This window comes from Malus sylvestris, chromosome 11, assembly GCF_916048215.2.
Source record: "Malus sylvestris chromosome 11, drMalSylv7.2, whole genome shotgun sequence".
NCBI lineage: Eukaryota > Viridiplantae > Streptophyta > Magnoliopsida > Rosales > Rosaceae > Malus > Malus sylvestris.
This window is the reverse complement of record NC_062270.1, coordinates 3,591,401-3,614,536: the sequence shown is the minus strand read 5'-3', so window position 1 is coordinate 3,614,536 and position 23,136 is coordinate 3,591,401. Positions and strand designations below refer to the sequence as shown.

Sequence of the window (23,136 nt, the reverse complement as noted above, 5' to 3'; positions counted from 1 at the left end):
CACTCTAGTATCCGAAATTTAAAATCGATAGAATTAGTTTTAAATTTGTCCACTATCGATCATTTTGTTAATTTTGTTAAATAAGAAGAAGAAGACAAAAGTATCCTTAATTTTTGTCGGATCAATTTGGACCATTGTTGATTAAATTAAGGTGTTTTTATCATTTTGGTCACTGTTTATCAGAAATTTTTCACGGAATGACTAAAATGATTGACTGTGTATATTTTATTAATTTCACATCTCAAGTGATAAAGTTAGAAGTTATGCAAATTTCAACGATATAAAACTATAAAACTATGGATGGAAAATATTTACCAAGCACGAAGTCAATAAAAGTGAACAAAAAAACCAGTCCCCGGTAGCCAGTCAGTCACTCCCCTCCTTGATCTTTCCACAAGGCAGAAAGAAAACCCCAATCCGTCTCCCTCAACTGTCTCTTCCAATTTCCCAACTTTCTTGTTCAGAAAGGCAGGCTGAACCCAAAGTCTTCGAATGCTTTCACTATAAATCCCTACAAACTCACTCCCAAATCCATTCCCTTTCCCTTCCGGATCACCAATTCACAGAGCAAATCCTGCAAACTATGCACCTCTACAATGCATGGCTGCCGCCTCCGGTGGCCGAGGAGTCGAAGAAGGAGAAGGAGTCATTCTCTTGGGTCGTCTCCTCCGTCAAGAACTCGTACAAACCAGACGATCCTGAATCAGTCTATGCCACTCTCAAATGGGTTTCTGTTATCGACCTGTGAGCTCACCCAATTCACTTTCTCAATTCACTATTTGTCCTCTCCATTTTTGTTCAATTTATTGGGTTTCTCAATATTTTGTTATTTTGGAATTGGGTTTGTGTTAAATTCTGCTATTGGAACTGGGTTTTTGTTAAATTTGAAATCCGAATTACTTGTGTTCATCATTTCAATAATATACTCGAGCTTTGGAAGCAATGAATGTGTTAGTGTTGCTGTACTTAAACCATATTGAAGTTGGATGTGTAATTTGTGATGCAGTTTCGTCAAGGCGAAAAGTGAAGTATCCTTGGAAGATGTAACTGTTCTTGTTGAATTTGGATTGGAATTGTTTTATGTATCGCAAAATAAGCTTTATGCCCAGGTAATACTTTGCATAGCTGATTTTTCCTTTAATTCATTTTTCGTTGACATGCTAGTCATCAGTATTTCTTAAATGTGGGTTCGATTTGTATTGATAGGTTAGATGGGGAAACATCCTAATCAAACTACTCAATAAGCATCGAAAGAAGTTGTCTTTGAAATTAAAATGGCGGCCTTTGTACGAAACATTGATCCATACACATTTCACTAGGTGAGTCTTATATATTCACCTTCAAACGTACTGCCTTTTTCTTTCATTGTTAATTAATTTATTGCTTGTTCTGTAGTCATAAGTAAATTTATTATAGCTGCCAAAGGGGTGCAACCTCGGTATGTAGAAAATATTTAAGATAAGACCATCTTTTTCTAAACAGGACAAATTTATGTACATAAGTTCATGATTCCTTGTGAATGCAATCAAACTATGGATTTGAAAGAAAGAAAAGGTGTTCTTAAATAATGAAGCCAATGACTTGAAGGAAGATGATAACCAATCTGACTTCAAATGCTTAATTTTATGCGGTGTTTAACCTGGATATGGTTTTAATAAAGCTGTATAGTTCATGATATTGTTTCTTTTGAAATATTTGGCTTGATTACTACCTTTCTGCCATGAAACCAACTTCTCAATTAAATTGGTATAGCATAGACAGCTTTTGAAGAACTTCATATATTGATACATGTTACAGGAGTACAGGTCCAGAAGGCTGGAGATTGAGACAACGACATTTTGAGGCTACGACTTCTCTTGTTCGGTCTTGCCGGAAGTTCTTCCCACCAGGTTCTGCCTTTGAGATATGGTCCGAGTTTAGGTAAGTACTTTGAGGCCCTTTTCCCTTGTTGGACTGGGGTGCATGATCTCTAGGATATTTGACACACTATTGATATTTCATCAGTCAAAAAGGATTAAAATACTGTACCGCATGATCCAAGTCACATTTGCATTTATTTTTTTCAGTTTCTTTTTTGTTTATGTTTCATTTATATAGATAGATACACATGCGTGTGCACATTCACTTTTAAATAGAACCACATAATAGGTGATTACAATTGTTCCATTCATTCCCTCATTGTTGTTTCTATTTGTTTAATGAAACAAACTGTGCAGATCTTTATTGGAAAATCCCTGGCATAATTCATCCTTCGAGGGTTCCGGGTTTGTTAGACTGTTTCTTCCTACAAACTTGGACAACCAGGACTTCTTTTCACAGTAAGGAGCACATGTATCTCATATTCTTGTTCTTTATGGTTTTCAACATGATTATCGGGGAAGTCACCTTGTATTCTTGGTTTTACAGTGATTGGATTAAAGAGTTTTTCCACCTCTGGGACTCGATACCCAATTGCCAATTTTGGAACAGTCAATGGGCAGCTGTTATAACTCGTGTTGTAAAGAACTACAAGTTGATTGATTGGGAGTGTTACTTGCCTGCACTTTTCACCAGATACTTAAATATGTTTGAGGTGAGTGAGTAAGCCCTTCAAGGAAGCTTGAATTTGTGTAGAGTTAGGTTACTTGCATTTTCCTTGATGTTTGAATTTTGTCGCTGAACCTGATTTCTATTTTCCAAAGCTTGTTGTAATTGAAATACAACTAAATCTTGACTGATGTATGCTATACTACTATTGATAATTATACTGTGACTTGGCTTGTAATGGTGGCAAATTTGTTAGAAGTGTATTGAATATAATAAAAGTTTCAATGTTTTATCTTTTATTTTAAGGTTCCTGTGGCAAATGGAAGTGGATCATATCCATTTTCTGTGGATGTTCCAAGATACACAAGATTCTTGTTCTCCAATAAGACAGTTACCCCAGCAAAGGCCATCGCAAAGTCCATTGTGAGTATAATTTATGTGCCATGTGCAACATTTTGCATTGTAAATGATTTTTGTCCCTATATAAATGCTTCCTTGATAGTAGAGTGAGAGATATTATGACTGAAATTGCAGGTCTATTTGCTAAGGCCAGGTAGCTCAGCACAGGAGCATTTTGAAAAATTGGTCAACCTCTTAGAACAGTTTGTATACTCAAATACTCAGTTTTAATTCTCTTTTTCTCTGTTATGTTGTTTAATAGCATGTCGCTTGTTCTGAGTATCTGTTATTGAGTTTTTACTGGTGCTCATTTTTTGTAGATATTACCATCCTTCTAATGGTGGTCGCTGGACTTATGCATTAGAACGCTTTTTGCTCTATTTGGTAATTTCATTCCGGAAACGCTTACAGCATGAACAACTGTAAGAATCTGTCTACATGATATGACATATTTTCTTTGTATGCTTGGGCCTATTTTGTCCTCTTTCCACTAAATTACTCTTATTACAGGAGCATTGATAAAGATAGACATGATGAACAGTACCTAGGAAGATCAGAAAGGAATTTCTTTGTCAGGGTGGTGCTCAAGTTAATTGATCGTGGTCAATATAGCAAGAATGAACATCTTTCTGAAACAGTTGCTGCTGCAACTTCGATTTTGTCTTATGTGGAGCCTACTCTGGTCCTTCCTTTTGTCGCATCTCGCTTCCAAATGGCCTTGGAGACGGTCGGTCATATTGAGTTTTTTGTCTTTATTCTAGAACTACTGAATACAGACAATATGTGGCTTCGAATAGAATTTTAGGGAATATTGCTGCTGGAAAAGTTTATTGGAAAAAATTTTATTTTGAATTTGTTTTCTTCTTTCTGGTAAATGTTGGGAAAACTATTTCTAGAAAATGTTTTCTTGATTGTCCTCTATGAAGGCTTCTACTCAACATAGAGCCTTACAAAACATAGCGTTCTTTTCTATAACTGCATGCACTTTATAGGATATAATAGGAAATGTGTTCTCCTGTAAGTGGTGTTCTTTCATTGAATTAACTTCTCCTTTACCAACTTTTTTTGTCTAGTCAGATGACTGCCACCCACCAGTTGCAGATTGCAGTGACGTCGGTAGCATTTGTTGGGCGTTCATTGTTCCTCACGTCCCTATCAGATTCTGCAGTAAAATCAGTTGATCCTGGTAATGGTGATGAATTCATTGAGCTTTTGATGGTTTCACTATCCAATGCATTACTTGGTATGGATGCCAATGATCCTCCTAAAACCTTGGCAACAATGCAATTAATTGGCTCTATATTTTCCAATGTAAGCACACAATCCCCTAACAAACATTGATAATATGCCTGTAGGTTGTGCATATACAGTCTTACTAATTCACTTATGTTCGCAGATGTCTTCATTGGATGATAATATTGATGAGCTATCTGTCATGCCAATGATTCGGTTTTCTGAATGGTTAGATGAGTTCTTGTGTCGCTTATTTTCCTTACTCTTACACCTGGAACCAAGCAGTGTTACGTAAGTAATGATATTCAGTTCTCTGTTTCTTCACTTGTATAGTTTATTACTTATTTATAGTCAGAGTAATTGGTTAGTGCTGCTGCAGGAATGAAGGCCTACATTCATCGGCAGCGTCAGGAACTTTTCTAGTTGAGGATGGTCCTTACTACTATTGCATGCTTGAAATCTTGCTCGGGAGACTTTCACAACCTCTCTATAATCAGGTTTCTCTAGTTTTGACATAATAATCAATTTTTTTTAATGGTTAACTTTTCATCACGACATGTTGTAAACTCTCCTCAAATCATTGGCAGGCTTTGAAGAAGATCTCCAAGTTTGTGAAGACAAATATTCTTCCAGGGGCAATTGCAGAGGTTGGACTGCTTTGTTGCGCATGTGTTCATTCCAACCCAGAAGAAGCAGTTACTCAACTTGTCAAGCCAATTTTATTGTCTGTTATTTCTTCTTTGGAAGGAACACCAGCTACAGGATTTGGAGGTAGAGGAATATGCGGCGCTTCAGTTTCAACTAAGGTACTTTCTGTTGTGAATGGTTTAAGCTGTATGCTTCTGTGCTTCAAGGTTTTTATTATGAGTTATTTTCATTCCAGGTTAAGCCAACAATTTCTCCAGCTCTTGAAACAGCAATCGACTATCAATTAAAAGTATTATCAGTTGCCATAAGTTATGGAGGTCCTGTGCTTCTGCGCTACAAGGATGACTTCAAAGAGGCGATACTTTCTGCTTTTGAGTCCCCATCTTGGAAGGTCTTGTAACTTTGATGGCTATTGTTCCTCACTATCAGCAGTTTCTTCCTTTACATTTGTCTCAAAATGTGATGCTCTCTGGCATTGTTCAATGATCGGAATGATTTTTTTTTTGACAGGTCAATGGAGCTGGTGATCATCTTCTTCGATCTCTCCTTGGAAGCCTGGTTCTTTATTATCCTATTGATCAGTACAAGTATATTAACTTTTCTTGCTAGCTTCATTTTTTCTCTGTGAATATACACTTGAAATCTGTCTGCCAAAGGAAAAAAATAAAATATATTTTTTTCTTCTAGGTGTGTTTTGCATCATCCAAATGCTGCTGCATTAGAGGAATGGATCAGCATCAAAGATTATTCTAATGATAAACCATTGGCGGTCCCCAAGTGGCATATCCCAAGTGTCGAAGAAGTTGAATTTGCAAATGAACTTTTGGACCTTCATTTTCGGATGGCTTTAGATGATCTTTCGAGAATATGTGAAACTAAAATCCACTCAGATCCAGGTAATTTGTTTTATGGTGTTATTCCTTGGGAAGATATAGTAGTGAAGGGAGATATTGTTATCAGGAGTGAGATCTAGTGTATGTAGTAATCTAACTGATATGCAACGATGTATGGCATGCACATATGTTTGTATGTGAGTGCCTTTTTATATGCATGGAAGTGAAGCTACATTGTCTAATACATGCCATTTTCAACCCAGGAGATGAGAAAGAGCACTTGAAAGTGACTCTTCTGCGTATAGATTCTTCATTGCAAGGTGTTTTGTCTTGCTTGCCTGACTTCGCCCCATCCTCAAGGAATGGGACTGTTGGACATCCAAATCATGCTGCTTTTCTAATAGCCGGAGCAACAGGTTCAACTGTTGGTACCACTAAATTGCGGGAAAAAGCTGCTGACATTATACATGCAGCCTGCAAGTAATGTCTACATTGGAATGTTCCTATGGATATCATCCATTTCTTCCGTGCAGATTGATTTACTGAATCTTTCTATTTTTTATTTTATTTTTATCTTTGTGCATTGTGCAGTTACATACTAGAGAAGAAATCAGATGATAGCATCCTGTTGATACTCATTATCCGTATTATGGATGCTTTAGGAAACTATGGTAATCGACATTGACTCTAGGCAATACTCATCCCGACCCCTTCTTTAGGGGTATGCTCTTTCTCATCATCAATTTCTTTACCTTATATGCAGGAAGTTTGGAGTATGATGAGTGGTCAAATCACCGGCAGGCATGGAAACTAGAATCTGCTGCCATTGTAGAACCTTCAGTAAACTTTATAAATTATGCTCATTCGAAGGGGAAGAGAAGGTTAGAGTTTTGCTGGATCTTATTATCCAAAAAGAATCTCCTTTTTGTCACATTGAATATTCATATCTATCTTAGAATTCGACCCTGATTATGTTATTCTGTGCCAGGCCGCGGTGGGCACTCATTGACAAGGCATTTATGCACAGTACATGGAGATCATCACAATCATCTTATCATATATACCGTACTAATGGGAATTTTGGTCCACCAGACCATGTGAATCTTTTGGTGGATAATCTTCTAAATCTCTCATTGCATAGCTATGAAACTGTTCGTTTGTGAGTCTCTTATCTTCTTGACCTTACTTTATAATGAAGCTGTAGCAAAACGCTGTTCACTCAAAATGCACATCAGGTTATCCGTATATAGTTTCTTAAGAAAATGGACCCTACTATGTCTGCATCTGTATCTGATATCAAATCAGTGTACTTATACAAGCAACAAGTATAAAAATAGAATGAAATTGATGTGATCACATGTCAAATTTTGTCTTGGTTTCTTTGCAAGTGGAGAATAAGTATTCCCTTTTCTTTTGCTTCATTGTTATCTTGTTTTAGTTTTTACCACTTATTCAAACTAGTAAATATTACCTGACTTTTTATTCAATGATTCTTAGTGGTTTCCAATGTTGCAATTCCGCGTTACCATATCTTATTTAAATTTTTTACATGGTGTCCAGACTTGCTGGGAAATCTCTTTTAAAGATGATAAAGAGATGGCCATCTATGATTTCAAAGTGCGTCCTTTCTCTAACAGAGAACTTACGGCACCCCAAGTCACCAGAATATGCAGTGCTAGGTTCATGTGCAGTCCTTGCCACACAGACAGTTCTCAAGCATTTGACAATGGTAGTCGTTCAACACAAATTGCTCCAACTGATTTTGGAAAATGAGATTTTCTGATATGTTTCTGTCATTCCAGGACCCAAAGGCGTTCTCTTCGTGTATTCTTGGAATTCTTTCAAGGTAATGCTAATTTTCATGCATGTAGCAATATCTGTTGCGAGCTGGGTTTGGCATTGCTCTTCATGAAGTTATAGACTGAATTCTGATACGTCTTTCTTCTTCTTGAAGCTCTCATCATGAATCACTGAAATCCCAGAAAGCAATCAATGAGGTAAAAGTTGATAAAGCTATTCATGTGATTTTCATGTTGTCTGAAATTACCTTTGTGCTTGTCATAAACAAAATAATTTTTGTGCTAGCAGCTTTTTGTCAAATACAACATTCACTTTGCTGGAGTATCTAGAAGCATTTTCAGGGCATCAGGCAATAATACAGAAGCACCAGATTTTGCAGATTTGGTTTCTCAGATCACTTCTATGAGTTTTGATTCTACTGGCTTGCATTGGAGGTAAGTAACTAAATATATTGTACCTTTTCTTTTAGGTCGAAAAAACTGTTTTGACTTTCTCCTATTATAATCTTTGAAGTTTCTGGTGCATCCCTTGAACACTAAAACTGAGAAAGCATATCTGAGCGGTTGGTGTCTTGTGAAGATTTCTCTTTGAAGCGAACTTTACATATCTTGAAGCTTTAAATGCGTAGGCATTGAAATCCATAAGGTTAATTGTTAAAATCTTTTTCAGGTACAATCTGATGGCTAATAGGGTTCTACTCTTGTTGGCTATGTCATCTAGGAATGACCCAACTTCCTCCTCAAAAATTTTGAGTGAAACTGCCGGTGGGTTCATGATTTTGTTTCTCATGGGTTGACCCTTTTCTTTTTTGCACTAAGTTTGTCAGGCTACCTTTTTTTAGTGAAATTCTATATTCTTTATTTTTGCCTTTCCAGGTCACTTCTTAAAGAATTTAAAAAGTCAGCTTCCTCAGACAAGGATACTTGCAATTTCCGCACTAAATACACTGTTAAAAGAATCACCTTATAAACTGTCTGCTGGGGAACAGACTCTCCCCTCTGGGAATGTGCAAGGAAGTAGAAAGTCATCCCTTGAAGGAGAATTAACCCAAATATTTCAGGAAGATGGTTTTTTCAATGAGACCTTGAACAGTCTTTCTCATGTTCATATTGTTACTGATACTGAAAGCGCATCTTCCAGAGGCAATCATGGAAGTTCTTTTCAGAGCCTCGCAGACAAATCAATCACCCGATTTTATTTTGATTTTACCGCTTCATGGCCACGCACTCCTACTTGGATCTCTTTATTAGGGAGTGACACATTTTACTCAAACTTTGCGAGAATTTTCAAGCGGCTAATACAGGAATGTGGCATGCCTGTTCTATTGGCACTTAAAAGCTCATTAGAGGAGTTTGCAAATGCCAAGGAGAGGTCTAAGCAGTGTGTTGCTGCTGAAGCATTGGCTGGAATATTGCATTCTGATGTTGACGGTATTTTAGTAGCATGGGATACTTGGATTTTGACCCAGTTGCAGAATATTATCTTATCACAATCAGTAGAGTCAATACCTGAGTGGGCAGCCTGTATACGTTACGCTGTTACTGGGAAAGGGAAGCATGGAACAAGAGTTCCTCTTTTGAGGCAACCAGTATTGGATTGTTTGGCCACACCTTTACCTGGAACTGTAACCACTACTGTAGTTGCCAAGCGCTATGCTTTTCTTTCAGCTGCACTTATAGAATTATCTCCACACACAATGCCATTAACTGAAGTACAGCTCCATCATAGACTTCTGGAAGAGCTGCTTGGTAGCATGTGCCATTCATCTGCCCAAGTAAGCCTTTTCACTCTGTACATGCCTTTTACTATTTTTATTGGGTAGTGCTATCCACACACCCATTTTTACTTCTCAATTCTCATACACCCTCTCAATTTTTGACCGTATGATTGAATGAATTGAAGAAGGTCAATGGCGAAAAATTAACAAGGGTATGGGAGGTAAAAATGGGTGTGTGAATAGCACTATCCTTTTTATTTTGCAGAACAAATGGATAAATAGATATTATGAGAGAACTTAACAGTGCTTTTCTCATAAGAAATTATTGGCTAGGTAGTCTTCAGATGCTTTCTCATAAGAAATTATTGGCTAGGTAGTCTTCAGATACTTTCTCATTATAAAAAAATTCTAGGATGGTGATACTTCAAAAGGTTGATTAAATTTACTTTTAATCACTCATTCGTTTTAGAATGGCACTATCACGCGACTTCTGTTTATAAATGCATCATTCTCTCGTCTTGTCCAATTAGATACATGAGCGTAAGAGATTCTGACATTGCGATGAAGATTAGTGATCGCTGTAGGAGGTTGTATAAATACCATATTACTCATCGACCTAAACTATTGCAAAATGATCTCTCTTGTGTGTCGTTATTGTCCTAATAACTTTTGTTTTTGATCTCGTAATATAACATCATTGTTTGAAAGAAAGAAACAACCTTTATTTTCTCTCTCTATCCCTGTTATGCATTTTCATTGGGATTTCAAACCTTTTCATTTAGTTTAAATATAAGTTCTGAGGAATATTTTCTGTGGGATAGGTAAGAGAAGCTTTAGGTGTTACCCTTTCAGTGGTGTGCTCTAACATCCAGCTTTATGAGTCATTTAATCATGAGCATTCACTTGAGGGGGGAAAAAGAGATGTTGCCAACAAATTTGATGGGAAAAGTTGGGTTCAGTTTCTGAAAGAGCGAGCATCTGAAGTGCTGATGAGTATTCAGAATACTTCCCAGTCTGACAGTTTGGATACCACAACAAATATTAGTTCTGAGAATGGGAATTCAAATGGTGATTCACAGGATGCTGTCAAGTGGATGGAGACGGTACTATTTGTTTACATTTTATTTGTTAGTATCTTTTTATTCTTGTAAAGTTTTGGACTGATCGATTTGTAATTTTCATATCTTGTGAAGCTTTTCCATTTTATCATCTCATCTTTGAAGTCTGGCCGAGTTTCATATCTTCTGGATGTAATTGTGGGACTTCTTTCTCCTGTTATATCCTTACAGGTATGTGAAATTGAAGTTCTCTTTTGAGGAGGGGTTTGATATTGTAATCTGTAACAATCTACTGGATGGTTCTATTGTAATGTAACGGCGCTAGAAATTATCTTTATATCTGAATAATGATTTTGGTGTTTTTCTTTTTCCAAAGGAAACTTCAAGTAAAGATCTGTCAACCTTAGCGAAAGCAGCTTTTGAATTGCTGAAGTGGAGAATTTTCTGGGGACCTCATCTCCAGGAGGCTGTATCTGTGATTCTTTCTTCTGCCAATGACTCTAACTGGCGAATTAGATCTGCAACACTTACTTATCTGCGAACTTTTATGTATAGGTATGATACATGTTTTACATCTCCTGTTCTGTTACGAGCCTCTGGTTTCAGTCTGCAGAACATATGATGTTGATTCTAGCATGTAGACTAATAAAGTACTATTATTATTTGTATTTTCTTAAACAACAGGCACACCTTCATCCTCTCAAGTGCAGAGAAGCAGCAAATTTGGAGAACTGTTGAAAATCTACTTTTAGACAACCAAGTTGAGGCAAGTTTCTGGTTCAAGATAATAACATAGTTCATTATTCGATGACTTAATGTTTCCTTTCGTTTGAACATTTTCTTTCGTATATAGAATGTAGATCTATAAACACACATACTTTAAAGCTTCTGATCTGGAAAGCAGAGGAGAACTGAATTTAGGTGTTTCTTAAGGATGGTCATTAAACATTGATGCATTGATATTTTGAGAGTGTCCGACTCTTTTCGGTATTAGATATTCGACATGAGGTAGATTTTTTATTTTTAACTTATAATATATCTCAGGTGAGAGAGCATGCTGCTGCAGTTTTAGCAGGCCTAATGAAGGGTGGGGATGAAGATCTTGCTAAAGACTTTCGCGATAAAGCTTATACCGAAGCTAATACTCTTCAGAGGAAGAGAAAACGCAGGTACTCCCCTTGCTTTTGAAAGTTCTTTTTGGTTATACTATGTTCTTTCTTTAAAAGGATTCGAATATCTGTATTGTTTATCCATGTTCCACATTCACGCGTTCATTCATACAATTTGCTGGTCTCACATTAAGTTTTTGTTGTTTTTATGGAAACAAAATGTCTTTATGGGTTGAAAATGATTTAGACAAGGAAATTTTCTTTGCACTGCAAAGTAGCTTCCCACATTCCTGCATACACTTATACATCAGCAGTCTAAGAAGCTACTCTTGATGTGCAAGTAGCATGTTAGAAGCTCTTTTGAAGTCAAATGTGCACATCATATTTTTAATATACAATACTACACGTATTCATTGAATAAATGTTATGCTGTCATACATACTTGAGGCACTTTTTTGTGTATTTATGTCCACAACCGCAACTAAGCATCTCATATATGATTTCAGAATTTATATTAATCCTGAACTCATATGCTTTCATTGTTTATAAATGCAGAACATTGAGCTCAAGCCAGTCCATAGCTTCTATTCACGGTGCTGTACTTGCTTTGGTGGCTTCCGTGTTGTCAGCCCCTTATGATATGCCCAGGTACGTCGTGTCCGATATAGGCAACTGATCTTGTAATTATTCACGGTTACTCAAACAATCGCACTAATAGGTTGGGTTTTAGCAGCGTTAACTATGACAAGCTCAAATGTATATAAGAACACTGACCCATTTCTTTCTTGTCAAGTATGACAAGCTCAAATTTATTCATGTTGGCATGTTGTAGTGGAGGAAGTGAGCATTTCATGACTTCTTTGATCTTAATTATCCCGGGAGATGAATGTTTGAATGTCTTATCTCATACCAATTTCCATTTTCCACTGTTTTCTCAGTTGGTTGCCGGAGCACGTCACTTTACTTGCTCGTTTTAGTGGAGAGCCATCGCCGGTGAAATCTACGGTTACAAAAGCAGTTGCAGAGTTTCGACGTACCCATGCTGATACATGGAATATTCAGAAAGATTCATTTACTGAAGAGCAACTTGAGGTGTGTGCTGGCCCGCCAATCTAAACCTTACATTCAAATATTTATTCATCAGTTCGGGTTTTCTTAACTTCAATTCATATATGCAGGTTCTGGCTGATACGTCGTCTTCATCGTCGTATTTCGCATGATTCACCATGTAATTCATAGGAAAGAGAAACCATATAGTTGTACAGCAATTGATTGAAAGTAAGCAAACATAGGGATTCGATATAAAAACGGAGTGGTGGCTGTCGACTTCGACTACCTGATGCCCTCTCTCCTCCTTTGTCAGGGCTTAGGACTGGTAGCAGTGAACAATTTTTTTTGATAATTTCTTTTACCATAAATTCTATATAATAAGCCTTGTATTGTCATTGTTTACCACTGCCGGAGAAATTTAATTCAGTCTATAGAGACCATCGGAATCATTAAATCATCAAATTGTAAATCCGACGGGATGATATCTGAGTTGTATTATTTTTGCTCCGTTTTACAATTCCCACCCTGAGATTCCTCTCCGTTTTCTTCCTCAAGCGGGAAAAGGGTTTGTGGGTGTCGGAGAAAGTTTTGATTGTGACAAGAACACGGTTGGCTCATCACGTATTTTTATGTAAGTGATAGAAAATTTTACTTTTTAAGTTATTAATTTTTTAATAGACATATCTCACCATTTGTATAGTGACACGTGATATACTATATCGTGTGTCGGTCATACCGAAAAACTAAGCTATCGCCCTCGATCTTCTTTTCCTTCTTTTCGTCAACGTCTTCAACCGCCTCTTCCTCTTTCCTTGTTTATCCCTCATGTTTGACTTCAAAACTCCTCCTCAACGGTATTCTTCTCAAATCCAGAGTGAGATTGAGTAACTGATGAACGCGGAGTGCTTAATCAAATCCACGAGACGTAGCTCTTCTTCCTTCAGGTGAAGAGTGATCTTCTTGCCCCTACTCAGAACTCACCAGTGGTGTCTCCAGCAACGGTGAATGGAGGCGCCTCCTGCCCGTGAGTACCACACTTACTGCTCATCGTTGTCATTGTGCTCAACACCGACCATATTGGCGATGAGATAAGCAGAGTAGAACCCGACAGCAAACCCAATCATGCTAGCATTTGCCCCAGCATCCAAGAAGGTTGTTCACCAAACCTGACAATACAAATTAAGATTAAAAACCATTAAAAAAAGAAAAAAATCCCCAATCGCATTGTGTACAGGGGTTTCGGGGGAGATGCAGCTAGGGTTTGGAGAAGCAGGTCGAAGAGGAGGCCGTCATAGAAACGAAGAGGAGGATGTGAGAAGCAGCTATAAGGACTTAAGGGTCCAAAAGCACTTTCGCATGATTCGTCTTCTTCATTTTCTCATATCGCATGATCCACCATGCAATTACAGTAAATTATAATTTTCCTTTACTAGCTAATATTTCTTTTACCATAAATTTATATAATGACCTTATTTACATTGTCATGTATTAAACCATCTGATTCATTAGATCATCAGATGGTAAATCCCACAAGAGAATATCCGAGGTGAATATGTTGGATGATCCGTTTCTAAGCTCCTTTCCACCCGCGGACTCCTCTCCATTTTCTTCCACCTCAATTTTGTCATCTGTTAGGAATGTCGGTACTACAAGATAGAGAATGCACAAGGTAAAGTAGAAAATGGACGCCAAGAATTTATGTGGTTCGGCAATTTATGCCTACGTCCACCAAACAAGGAATCTTCACTATATGAAAAAGATGAATACAACAAGAGTAGTCTTACCAAGCCAAAGACAAGGCTTGATGGATACAAGAAAGTATAACACACACTTTCTATCACTCTAAACTTCACTCACACAATGTGTAGTGGAACACTCTCACTCTCACTCTTGGAGTGGAACTCTAGCTTTGGACTTGATCCTTTGCTACTCACTCTTTTTTTTTTTTTTCTCTATTGGTTACATCACACCCATATTTATAGGTGAGGGCTTGGCATTCTACTAGTTTCTAGTTCCTTCTTCAAACCTCTAGTATAGAAAAATCTAGACTAGCCACATACTTGTAGCTTCTAGATCTTTCCATTTGCAACCAAGGAAGCTAGTACTCTCTAGCTTCTTCCATCAACTTAATAACATGCTAGAATTGTCTAGCAAACTCCAACCTCATCTCTTGCTTACTAGAATAATCTAGAACATTGATCATGGGCTGGACCATATACCAACAATCTCCCCCTCCAGTCCATGAGGGAGGAATTCCGATCATGACTCCAAGTTACCTGGAGTTCATCCCAGCAGCTTTAATGCAGAATTCCAACTTTGATTTTGTGACTACCTTTGTCAACATGTCTGAAGAATTATTATCGGTATGAATCTTCTTCAGCTGCAGCAACTTGTTCTCGATAGCGTCTCTAATCCAGTGATAACGAATATCAATGTGCTTAGTGCGTGAATGATATGTAGTGTTCTTGCTCAAGTCCAGAGCACTCTGACTATCACAATAAATGCCATAATCACTTTGCTTCAAACCCAACTCTTGGAGAAACTGCTTCAGCCACAACAACTCCTTGCATGCTTCTGTAGCGGCTATGTATTCAGCCTCGGTTGTGGACAAAGCAACACACTTTTGCAACTTGGATTGCCAAGACACGGCTCCCCCGGCAAAAGTGAACAAGTACCCAGATGTAGATTTTCTACCATCCAGGTCACCTCCCATGTCAGCATCTGTAAATCCTTCCAAGATTGGTTTGGAACCGCCAAAGCACAAGCACATCTTAGAAGTCCCCTTCAAATATCTGAGAATCCACTTAACGGCTTCCCAGTGGTCCTTCCCTGGATTAGAGAGAAACCTGCTCACCACACCTACTGCATGAGCAATATCTGGTCGTGTGCACACCATTGCATACATGATACTTCCTACTGCTGAAGAGTAGGGAACAACTGCCATTTTCTCCTTTTCTTCATATGTTTTTGGACACGACTCTTTGCTCAACTTGATATGATTGGCTAAAGGTGAGCTTACCGGTTTGGCTGCTTTCATGTTGAACCTTTCAAGCACCCGTTCAACATACTTTTCTTGTGACAGCCACAACTTCTTGGATTTTCTGTCACGAATTATCTCCATGCCCAAAATCTGCTTGGCTGGCCCTAAGTCCTTCATGTCAAAGGACTTAGATAACTCTTCTTTGAGCTTTTTAATCATAGAAGCATCTTGTCCGACAATCAACATGTCATCAACATAAAGCAATAAGATGATGAATGTACCTCCAGAAAATTGTTTGATATAGACACAAGAGTCAGCATGAGTTCTCTTGTACCCATTACTCACCATGAATGAGTTGAACTTCTTATTCCACTGTCTCGGAGCCTGCTTAAGACCATATAAACTTTTCTTGAGCTTGCACACCAAAGTTTCTTTACCCTTGACTTCAAAGCCTTTGGGTTGCTCCATATATATCTCCTCTTCTAAGTTACCGTGGAGAAATGCAGTTTTAACGTCTAACTGCTCGAGCTCAAGATCCATGCTTGCTGCCATACCAAGGATAACTCGAATGGAAGTCATCTTCACCACCGGTGAGAAAATCTCATCAAAGTCAACTCCTTTCTTTTGACCAAAACCTTTGACAACCAAACGAGCCTTGTACCTTGTCATGTTGTCGTCTCTTTTCAATTTGAACACCCACTTGTTTTTCAATGCTTTCCTGCCCTTTGGAAGCTCCACCAGCTCATAGGTATTATTCTTTAATAAGGAATCCATCTCTGACTCCATTGCCTTCATCCATTTATCACTGTCGTTATGAGCTCTGGCCTCCTCATAAGTTTCGGGCTCTCCATAATTAGTCAACATGATATACTCTGATGAAGAATACTTGGTAGACGGTCTTCGACTTCTGCTGGATCTTCTGACCTGATCTTCATTCTCTTGCGGGGCTAGAGGCTCCCCCTGATTGGATTCTCCTTGAATCTGCTCTTCTTGACTAGGCTCCCCCTGATCAGCAATCTCATGGTCTGGCACATCTTGATCAGGCTCCTCTTGATCAGCATTATATGATTCTGCAGGCACTTCATTGACAGTTGCTTCAGGGATGTCATCGTGACTTTCTTCATCTGAAGCTAATGGATCAACTCCTCTGACTGCGCCATCTGGCTGTGCCTCTTTATCCGAATCCCCAATTGTTTGATCTTCATAAAAGACCACGTCTCTACTTCGGATAAACTTCTTCTGGTATGGGTCCCATAATCTGTAACCAAAATCTTCACCGCCATAACCAAGAAAGATGCACGGTGTAGCTTTGTAGTCTAACTTCGATCTCTGCTCTTTGGGCACATGCACAAAAGCTTTGCAACCAAACACCTTCAGATGAGAGTAAGACACATCATTACCAGTCCATACTCTCTCTGGAACATCAAGACCTAATGGTACTGATGGAGATCGGTTGATCAAATAGCAGGCTGTCCTTACAGCTTCACCCCAGAACTGCTTAGATAACTTTGCAGTCCTCAACATACACTTGACTTTCTCCATGATGGTTCGGTTCATTCTTTCAGCAACACCGTTATGTTGTGGAGTTCCAGGAACTGTCTTCTCATGACGTATGCCATGTTTTACACAATACTCTCTAAACTGGTGAGATGTGTACTCGCCGCCGTTGTCGCTACGAAGGCACTTGAGAGGTTTCCCAGTTTCCCTCTCCACCATGGCATGGAACTCCTGGAATGTCTGAAACACCTGGTCTTTGGATTTCAACAAATACACCCACACCCTTCGTGAAGCATCATCAATATAAGTAACAAAATATTTATTTCTTCCAAGTGACTCGACTTCCATGGGACCACACACATCTGAATAAACAAGATCTAACAAGTTTCCTTTCTTTGTAGATGGAACAGAAAAACTAACTCTTCTTTGTTTTCCGAATAAACAATGCTCACAAGAGTTTAACGACGTACCTTTGGCAAAGGGAATATGAGACTTCTTTGCCAAAACTTGTAGGCCTTTCTCGCTCATGTGGCCTAGCCTCTTATGCCACAAGTCTAGAGATGAGTCTTCCACAGCATTCAACTCACCTTTCAAAACCTTGGCATTTGACCGGTACAACGTACAACAAAGTCGTGCTCTTGCTACCACCATTAAGCCTTTAGTAAGCTTCAATTTTCCTTCGCCAATATGGTGATAATATCCTTGTCGATCAAGGGTACCGATGGATATCAGATTGAGACGTATATCAGGAATATGTCTCACATCTTTCAACATCAATTGGCAGCCGAGATTAGTTCTTAAGCAGATATCACCAATTCCAAGAATTTTGGAATAGCTTTCATTCCCCATCTTCACTATGCCAAAGTCACCTTCTTTGTATGTACTGAAGAACTCCCGTTTGGACGTAGCATGGAAGGAAGCTCCATTATCAAAGATCCATTCAATGTCTCTGTCAGAGTTGCCCATATGCAGACATTCACCAACAGACAATATTTCTGGTACATCACCACATATGACAGCGGTGGTATTGCCAGTATCATCTTTCTTCTGATTGTTTCCTTCCATTTGCTCTCTCTTCCAAACTCGACAATTTTTCTTCATATGGCCTTCTTTGCCACAATGGTGGCATGCACCCCTGAACCTTGACTTGGATCGGCTAGGACTCCTGCCATGACCTCTAGGCCCTCTACTCTTGCTTCTTCCGCGGTTCTCTGTGACAAATACTTGGCTGCTATCTGTGCCAGAAGTCTTTCTCCTTGTTTCTTCATTGAGCATGCTATTTTTAACATTATCAAGAGTAAGAACACCATTAGAAGCAGAGTTACTTATACTCACCACAAAGGTCTCCCAACTGTCTGGCAAGGATCCAAGTAACAAGAGCGCTTGTAGCTCGTCCTCGATCGTCATTTTCATAGTAGCCAACTGGTTGATGATATTCTGGAAATTGTTCAAGTGTTCTGCTACACTTAAACCATCCTTGTACTTCACATTGATGAGCTCTTTGATCAAGAAGGCTTTCTTGGCTGGGGTCTTCTTCTCGAACAAGGACTCAAGCTTCGTCCAAAACTCGCGAGCATTGGTTTCATTAGACACATGGTGAAAAACACTATCATCCACCCATTGTCTAATTGTGCCAATAGCCTTGCGATTCATCTTCTTCCACTCGGCATCGGACATGCTCTCGGGCTTAGCGGCATCTCCTTCAATTGGCTCATGCAAATCCTTGCAATAGAGAATGTCCTCCATCCTTGGCTTCCATGTTACCCAATTGGAGTTGGTGAGTTTGATCATAGTGCCACTTCCTTCCATCTCGTAGTACGAGCCAACCGGGCTCTGATACCACTTGTTAGGAATGTCGGTACTACAAGATAGAGAATGCACAAGGTAAAGTAGAAAATGGACGCCAAGAATTTATGTGGTTCGGCAATTTATGCCTACGTCCACCAAACAAGGAATCTTCACTATATGAAAAAGATGAATACAACAAGAGTAGTCTTACCAAGCCAAAGACAAGGCTTGATGGATACAAGAAAGTATAACACACACTTTCTATCACTCTAAACTTCACTCACACAATGTGTAGTGGAACACTCTCACTCTCACTCTTGGAGTGGAACTCTAGCTTTGGACTTGATCCTTTGCTACTCACTCTTTTTTTTTTTTTCTCTATTGGTTACATCACACCCATATTTATAGGTGAGGGCTTGGCATTCTACTAGTTTCTAGTTCCTTCTTCAAACCTCTAGTATAGAAAAATCTAGACTAGCCACATACTTGTAGCTTCTAGATCTTTCCATTTGCAACCAAGGAAGCTAGTACTCTCTAGCTTCTTCCATCAACTTAATAACATGCTAGAATTGTCTAGCAAACTCCAACCTCATCTCTTGCTTACTAGAATAATCTAGAACATTGATCACGGGCTGGACCATATACCAACATCATCCAACTGGCCCTGCTGGTCCGCCGCTGCCGTGCACGTACTTCCAGCACACAGACTCTGGCTCCACGGCGATCCAATATCGCCTTCGTTCCCAAACGTAGAATGGCCGTACTGAAATCCAGACATGGGCAAGGGGAAAGCACTGCAGTTCCCTGTGACGTTCCCAGGTGATGCTCCAGTAGTGTCCATCCAAGGTTTGTTTGAGGTTAACATGTCTGGTTGTTCTTGCATTGCCCTAGATAAACCAATCTTGATCTTTTCGATAGTGTCGTCTTTTACTTCCTGCTTGCTGTTACTGTACGTGGCGGTGCTGTTTCCCGGCGTTGGATTGATGTGTTGGAGCTGGAAGTCGATGCGCTTCTTTGTAAGGAGGTGGAGCATTTTGTCCTTAAAGAAGCCGAGTGCTGCTTCTGCAAGGTGAGCCGCCTGTGGCGGCTCTAGTGTGGTTGCAATCTCGGCCATGAGGTGGGAAAAGGGTTTGTGTGTGACGGGATCGATCCCCATGCCTGATAGCTTCTTCTTCAGCTTGGTGTTCCAGTGATTTTTCACATCGTTGTCTGTGCGGCCAGGTAGTCGCGCTGCAATCAACGACCATCTGTGATACATTCACAGGAAATGATTAGTGAGCTGAGTACTTGAAATATGTAGAGGATGCAAGGGAGCTAACATTCACTTCTTTAATTATAGTAAAAAGTGAAAAGAATAAATGAGGAAGAATGGGCAGGATAACTTGGAGTGCTAATAACTATTTCTTTTTGGATCATATAACAGAAAAAGATTCAAGATTACCGGTTGCCAACAATGGAGTGGAGCTTAACAATTATTTGCTCTTCCGCGTCGGAGAATTGTCCGTGCTTAAGGTCGGGGCGAAGGTAGTTTGTCCAACGTAGCCTGCAGCTTTTCCCACATCTTTGTAAACCTTGTAAACCAAATGAAGAACGTTTCAGGAAGAGAGAGAGAGAGAGAGAGTTTTTGCAGTTGTAAATAGTAATTACCAGCATTTTTGGGGATGAGGCGCCAGTTACGAGTGCCATGTTGGGCAATGTAGGAAGAGAGCCTGTTATCTTCTTCAGGAGTCCACTGCCCCCTTTTCACAGTGTCCTTCTCACAGCATGGAATCCGACCCATCTCTCTTTCTTTCTCTATCTATTTTTCTAAGAACTCTCACTCCTTAACTTAAAAAATGCCAATAATAATCTTCTTCGTGCAGGGTTTCTTAAACGAAAATGCCAACAACTTTTGGAAACGAAAAAAAAAGACAAGGGTGGGGCTTGAGAGTTGAGAAAGTAGTGGAAGTAAACTAATAAGCTAAAAGAGCTAAAACATTTTTCTTTGATTTTGGTTTGCTAAAAACAAAGAAACGAAAACATTTTCTTGGGGAATTTTTTTTTTTAATTTCTAAATTTCTCTTACAGGTTTACCTGTTTTCTAATATTCTTTATATATGCGATATAATGAATGAAGAGGTTCAAGTGCATTAGCCATGACCTAATAGGGTTACTGGAAAAATCCCATCAAAGGCGCATGATTTCATTAAAAACAACGCCATTGAGCGTGTGAGACTTTGGCCGGTAGCTCACCCACATGACACCCGGTCAACCCTCTCTCTCTCTCTCTCTCTCTCTCTCTCTCTCTCTCGGTTGACTGCACGCACGCATGCATGATGCTTCATCCATGCATGGTTTTTTGGGTGGCTTTCTGCTCTCCTCACACAAAACCTAGTTAAGGTTGTTGCACGTGATGGTCACGTGTGCATTTCCCTACTAGTTTCCTCCAAGTTGTGTGTTCATGTTGTCTGCAACCGTGTGGCCTTGTCTGCAGGAGTTGTCCACTAATGTTACTGTTGCTAATTCATGCAATATATTATGAATGACTTCATGTACTTGTAAATTGATTAAAAAACCCACATAATTAATAATTTGTTTAGTTTTGATTAATACATGAATGTATGTATGTATGTGTGTGTGTGTGTGTATATGAAGGAAAATCGATTAAGATGGTTTGGACATGTGAATCGAAAACCTTTGTCTGCAAGAGTTGTCCAATAATGTTACTGTTGCTAAATCATGCAATATATGGTTACGGATGACTTCATGTACTTGTAAATTGATTAAAAAACCCACATAATTAATAGTTTGTTAGTTTTGAGGTATGTATGTATGTATGTATATATATATGTGTATGTATGTATGTATGTATGTATATAGGGAGACTTTGGATGCGGTCCTTAGTCATGAATATTCTTTGATTGAAACCTTGTTAGTTTTTAATTTTTGATTGAGATCCTTGAAATTAATGTGATAATTTATTTCTATGTACGTTACTATTTGTTTTAAATTAAAAATTAGAAATTTTAGTTGTTTATATAAATGAGATTTTAAATAAAAAACCATAATTTGTGGGATTAAAAATATTAAAATATAATCTACTATTTTGTGTGTGTGTGTGTGTGTGTAAACATGGGTACATTCATCAAAATTAACCAAAAAAATCAAAAAAAAAAATATGGGTACATTCTTCAAAATCACAAAAAAAAAGAAAGATATTAGGCTTAATAACATTAGTAAATTTATTCGGTTAAACTTAACATAGATACATTTTAAAATCAAAGAAAAAAAGAATGTACCCATATAAGTTTAAAAATGGATTAGAAAAAAATTGAATAGATTTTATATTAAAAAAATGGTAGATTTTACATATAACAAATTTGTATATTTAAGAATGAGTACATTTTAAGATTAAAAAGTTTTACATGAATGGGTACATATAATTAGCATGGGTACATTTAGCAAAATAAAAAGTACAAATAAAAAAAAATATGGGTACAAATACAGATAAACTTTAAAAAATATGGGCACCAAAAGAAATTAATATATGGGTATAAATTAAAAAAAATTACAAATTAAAAATGGATACAAAATAAAAATAAAAATATATGATAAAAAATTTAGTCATAAATATAAATATACTAATTGTAACATTTTTAACATTAAATGAATATATTTAGAAATAAAAAATATTTTATTATTGAAATAATTAATGATTTAATAATACCAAGGACCTTGATCAAAAATTGAAAATAAATAGGATTTTAATCAATGGAGTAGTAAAAGGAAGGATGAGAACCTAATTTTTCCATGTATATATGACGGAAAATCGATTAAGATGGTTTGGATATGTGAATCAAAAACCTATAGATGCTTCGGTTAAGATGCGACTATGAGGCAGAGACCCAGGGCAAAATGGATAGAGGAAAACCTAGGAAGACTTTGAAAGAGATTATAAAAAAATATATGGAGTACTTGGAGTTAACAAAACACTAGGCGCAAAACCGAGTGCAATAGTGTTCTAGGACTCATACAACCAATCTCATTAAGTGGAGTACATAAAACTTGGTTGTTGTTGTTGTTGTTGTTGTTGTTGTTGTATAAGCCTCATATTTACCATTTGTTATAATACAGTGAAATGCACTCAAATAATGAAATGCTCTCAAATATTGATATGGTAACAACATTACTGATTTAATGCAGTAGATCTACAATATTGACAACATATTGATACTTTCTCTATATATTATGACTATCGGGAAATCTTTGTTACCTATGTAACGGGACAACATCAACGACACATTAAAATGATATAGATATGATATGTTTATTTTCTGCACTAACAGTGTTTTTGAGATCTATTACATACTACAATAATATTGATATTTTAGAGCATTCCCCTATATATAATATTCTTGTCCAAAATCCCAAAAGCTCTGAAAAAACAAAATTATACCACAAATTGATCACAAGTTGGTTTTAATTATTTACTTTTTTTGGTTTATCTTGTTTTTACCCT

At 37.9% G+C, this 23,136-nt stretch overlaps 2 protein-coding genes across 2 annotated transcripts; one reads left to right on the top strand and one right to left on the bottom strand.

The window, feature by feature from the left end:
* The first annotated feature begins 367 nt into the window (after window positions 1–367).
* Window positions 368–12,835, top strand: LOC126588435 (proteasome activator subunit 4-like). The gene is made up of 35 exons (XM_050253519.1): window positions 368–744; window positions 1,007–1,109; window positions 1,207–1,319; window positions 1,798–1,920; window positions 2,217–2,318; window positions 2,407–2,572; window positions 2,833–2,949; window positions 3,061–3,128; window positions 3,246–3,347; window positions 3,436–3,652; window positions 4,003–4,236; window positions 4,322–4,449; window positions 4,538–4,655; window positions 4,746–4,964; window positions 5,042–5,197; window positions 5,317–5,393; window positions 5,494–5,702; window positions 5,903–6,119; window positions 6,231–6,310; window positions 6,403–6,520; window positions 6,628–6,798; window positions 7,200–7,368; window positions 7,442–7,485; window positions 7,594–7,636; window positions 7,728–7,873; window positions 8,109–8,203; window positions 8,315–9,213; window positions 9,978–10,259; window positions 10,350–10,445; window positions 10,591–10,769; window positions 10,899–10,980; window positions 11,259–11,383; window positions 11,879–11,971; window positions 12,262–12,415; window positions 12,502–12,835. Exons 1-35 carry the CDS (start codon window positions 584–586, stop codon window positions 12,541–12,543), a joined length of 5,448 nt encoding a protein of 1,815 aa, XP_050109476.1. The 5' UTR covers window positions 368–583; the 3' UTR covers window positions 12,544–12,835.
* Window positions 12,836–13,019: 184 nt separating this feature from the next.
* On the bottom strand, window positions 13,020–20,443 carry LOC126588439 (transcription factor MYB80-like). The gene is made up of 4 exons (XM_050253527.1): window positions 20,286–20,443; window positions 20,080–20,209; window positions 19,284–19,885; window positions 13,020–14,001 (listed from the first exon to the last, which is right to left on the bottom strand). The coding sequence occupies exons 1-4, from the start codon at window positions 20,416–20,418 to the stop codon at window positions 13,862–13,864; spliced, it is 1,005 nt and encodes a 334-aa protein (XP_050109484.1). The 5' UTR covers window positions 20,419–20,443; the 3' UTR covers window positions 13,020–13,861.
* Window positions 20,444–23,136: the final 2,693 nt, after the last annotated feature.

Excerpts from the sequence above, each read along its gene's own strand:
- LOC126588435 (XM_050253519.1), top strand. The coding sequence starts at position 584 with ATGCACCTCTACAATGCATGGCTGCCGCCTCCGGTGGCCGAGGAGTCG. Across the intron at positions 1,110-1,206 it reads AAAATAAGCTTTATGCCCAG|GTTAGATGGGGAAACATCCT; the intron begins GTAATACTTTGC and ends TTGTATTGATAG. Across the intron at positions 7,874-8,108 it reads TCTACTGGCTTGCATTGGAG|GTACAATCTGATGGCTAATA; the intron begins GTAAGTAACTAA and ends AATCTTTTTCAG.
- LOC126588439 (XM_050253527.1), bottom strand. The coding sequence starts at position 20,418 with ATGGGTCGGATTCCATGCTGTGAGAAGGACACTGTGAAAAGGGGGCAG. Across the intron at positions 20,210-20,285 it reads CCTCATCCCCAAAAATGCTG|GTTTACAAAGATGTGGGAAA; the intron begins GTAATTACTATT and ends TTGGTTTACAAG. Across the intron at positions 14,002-19,283 it reads GGGCCAGTTGGATGATGTTG|ATGACAAAATTGAGGTGGAA; the intron begins GTATATGGTCCA and ends CATTCCTAACAG.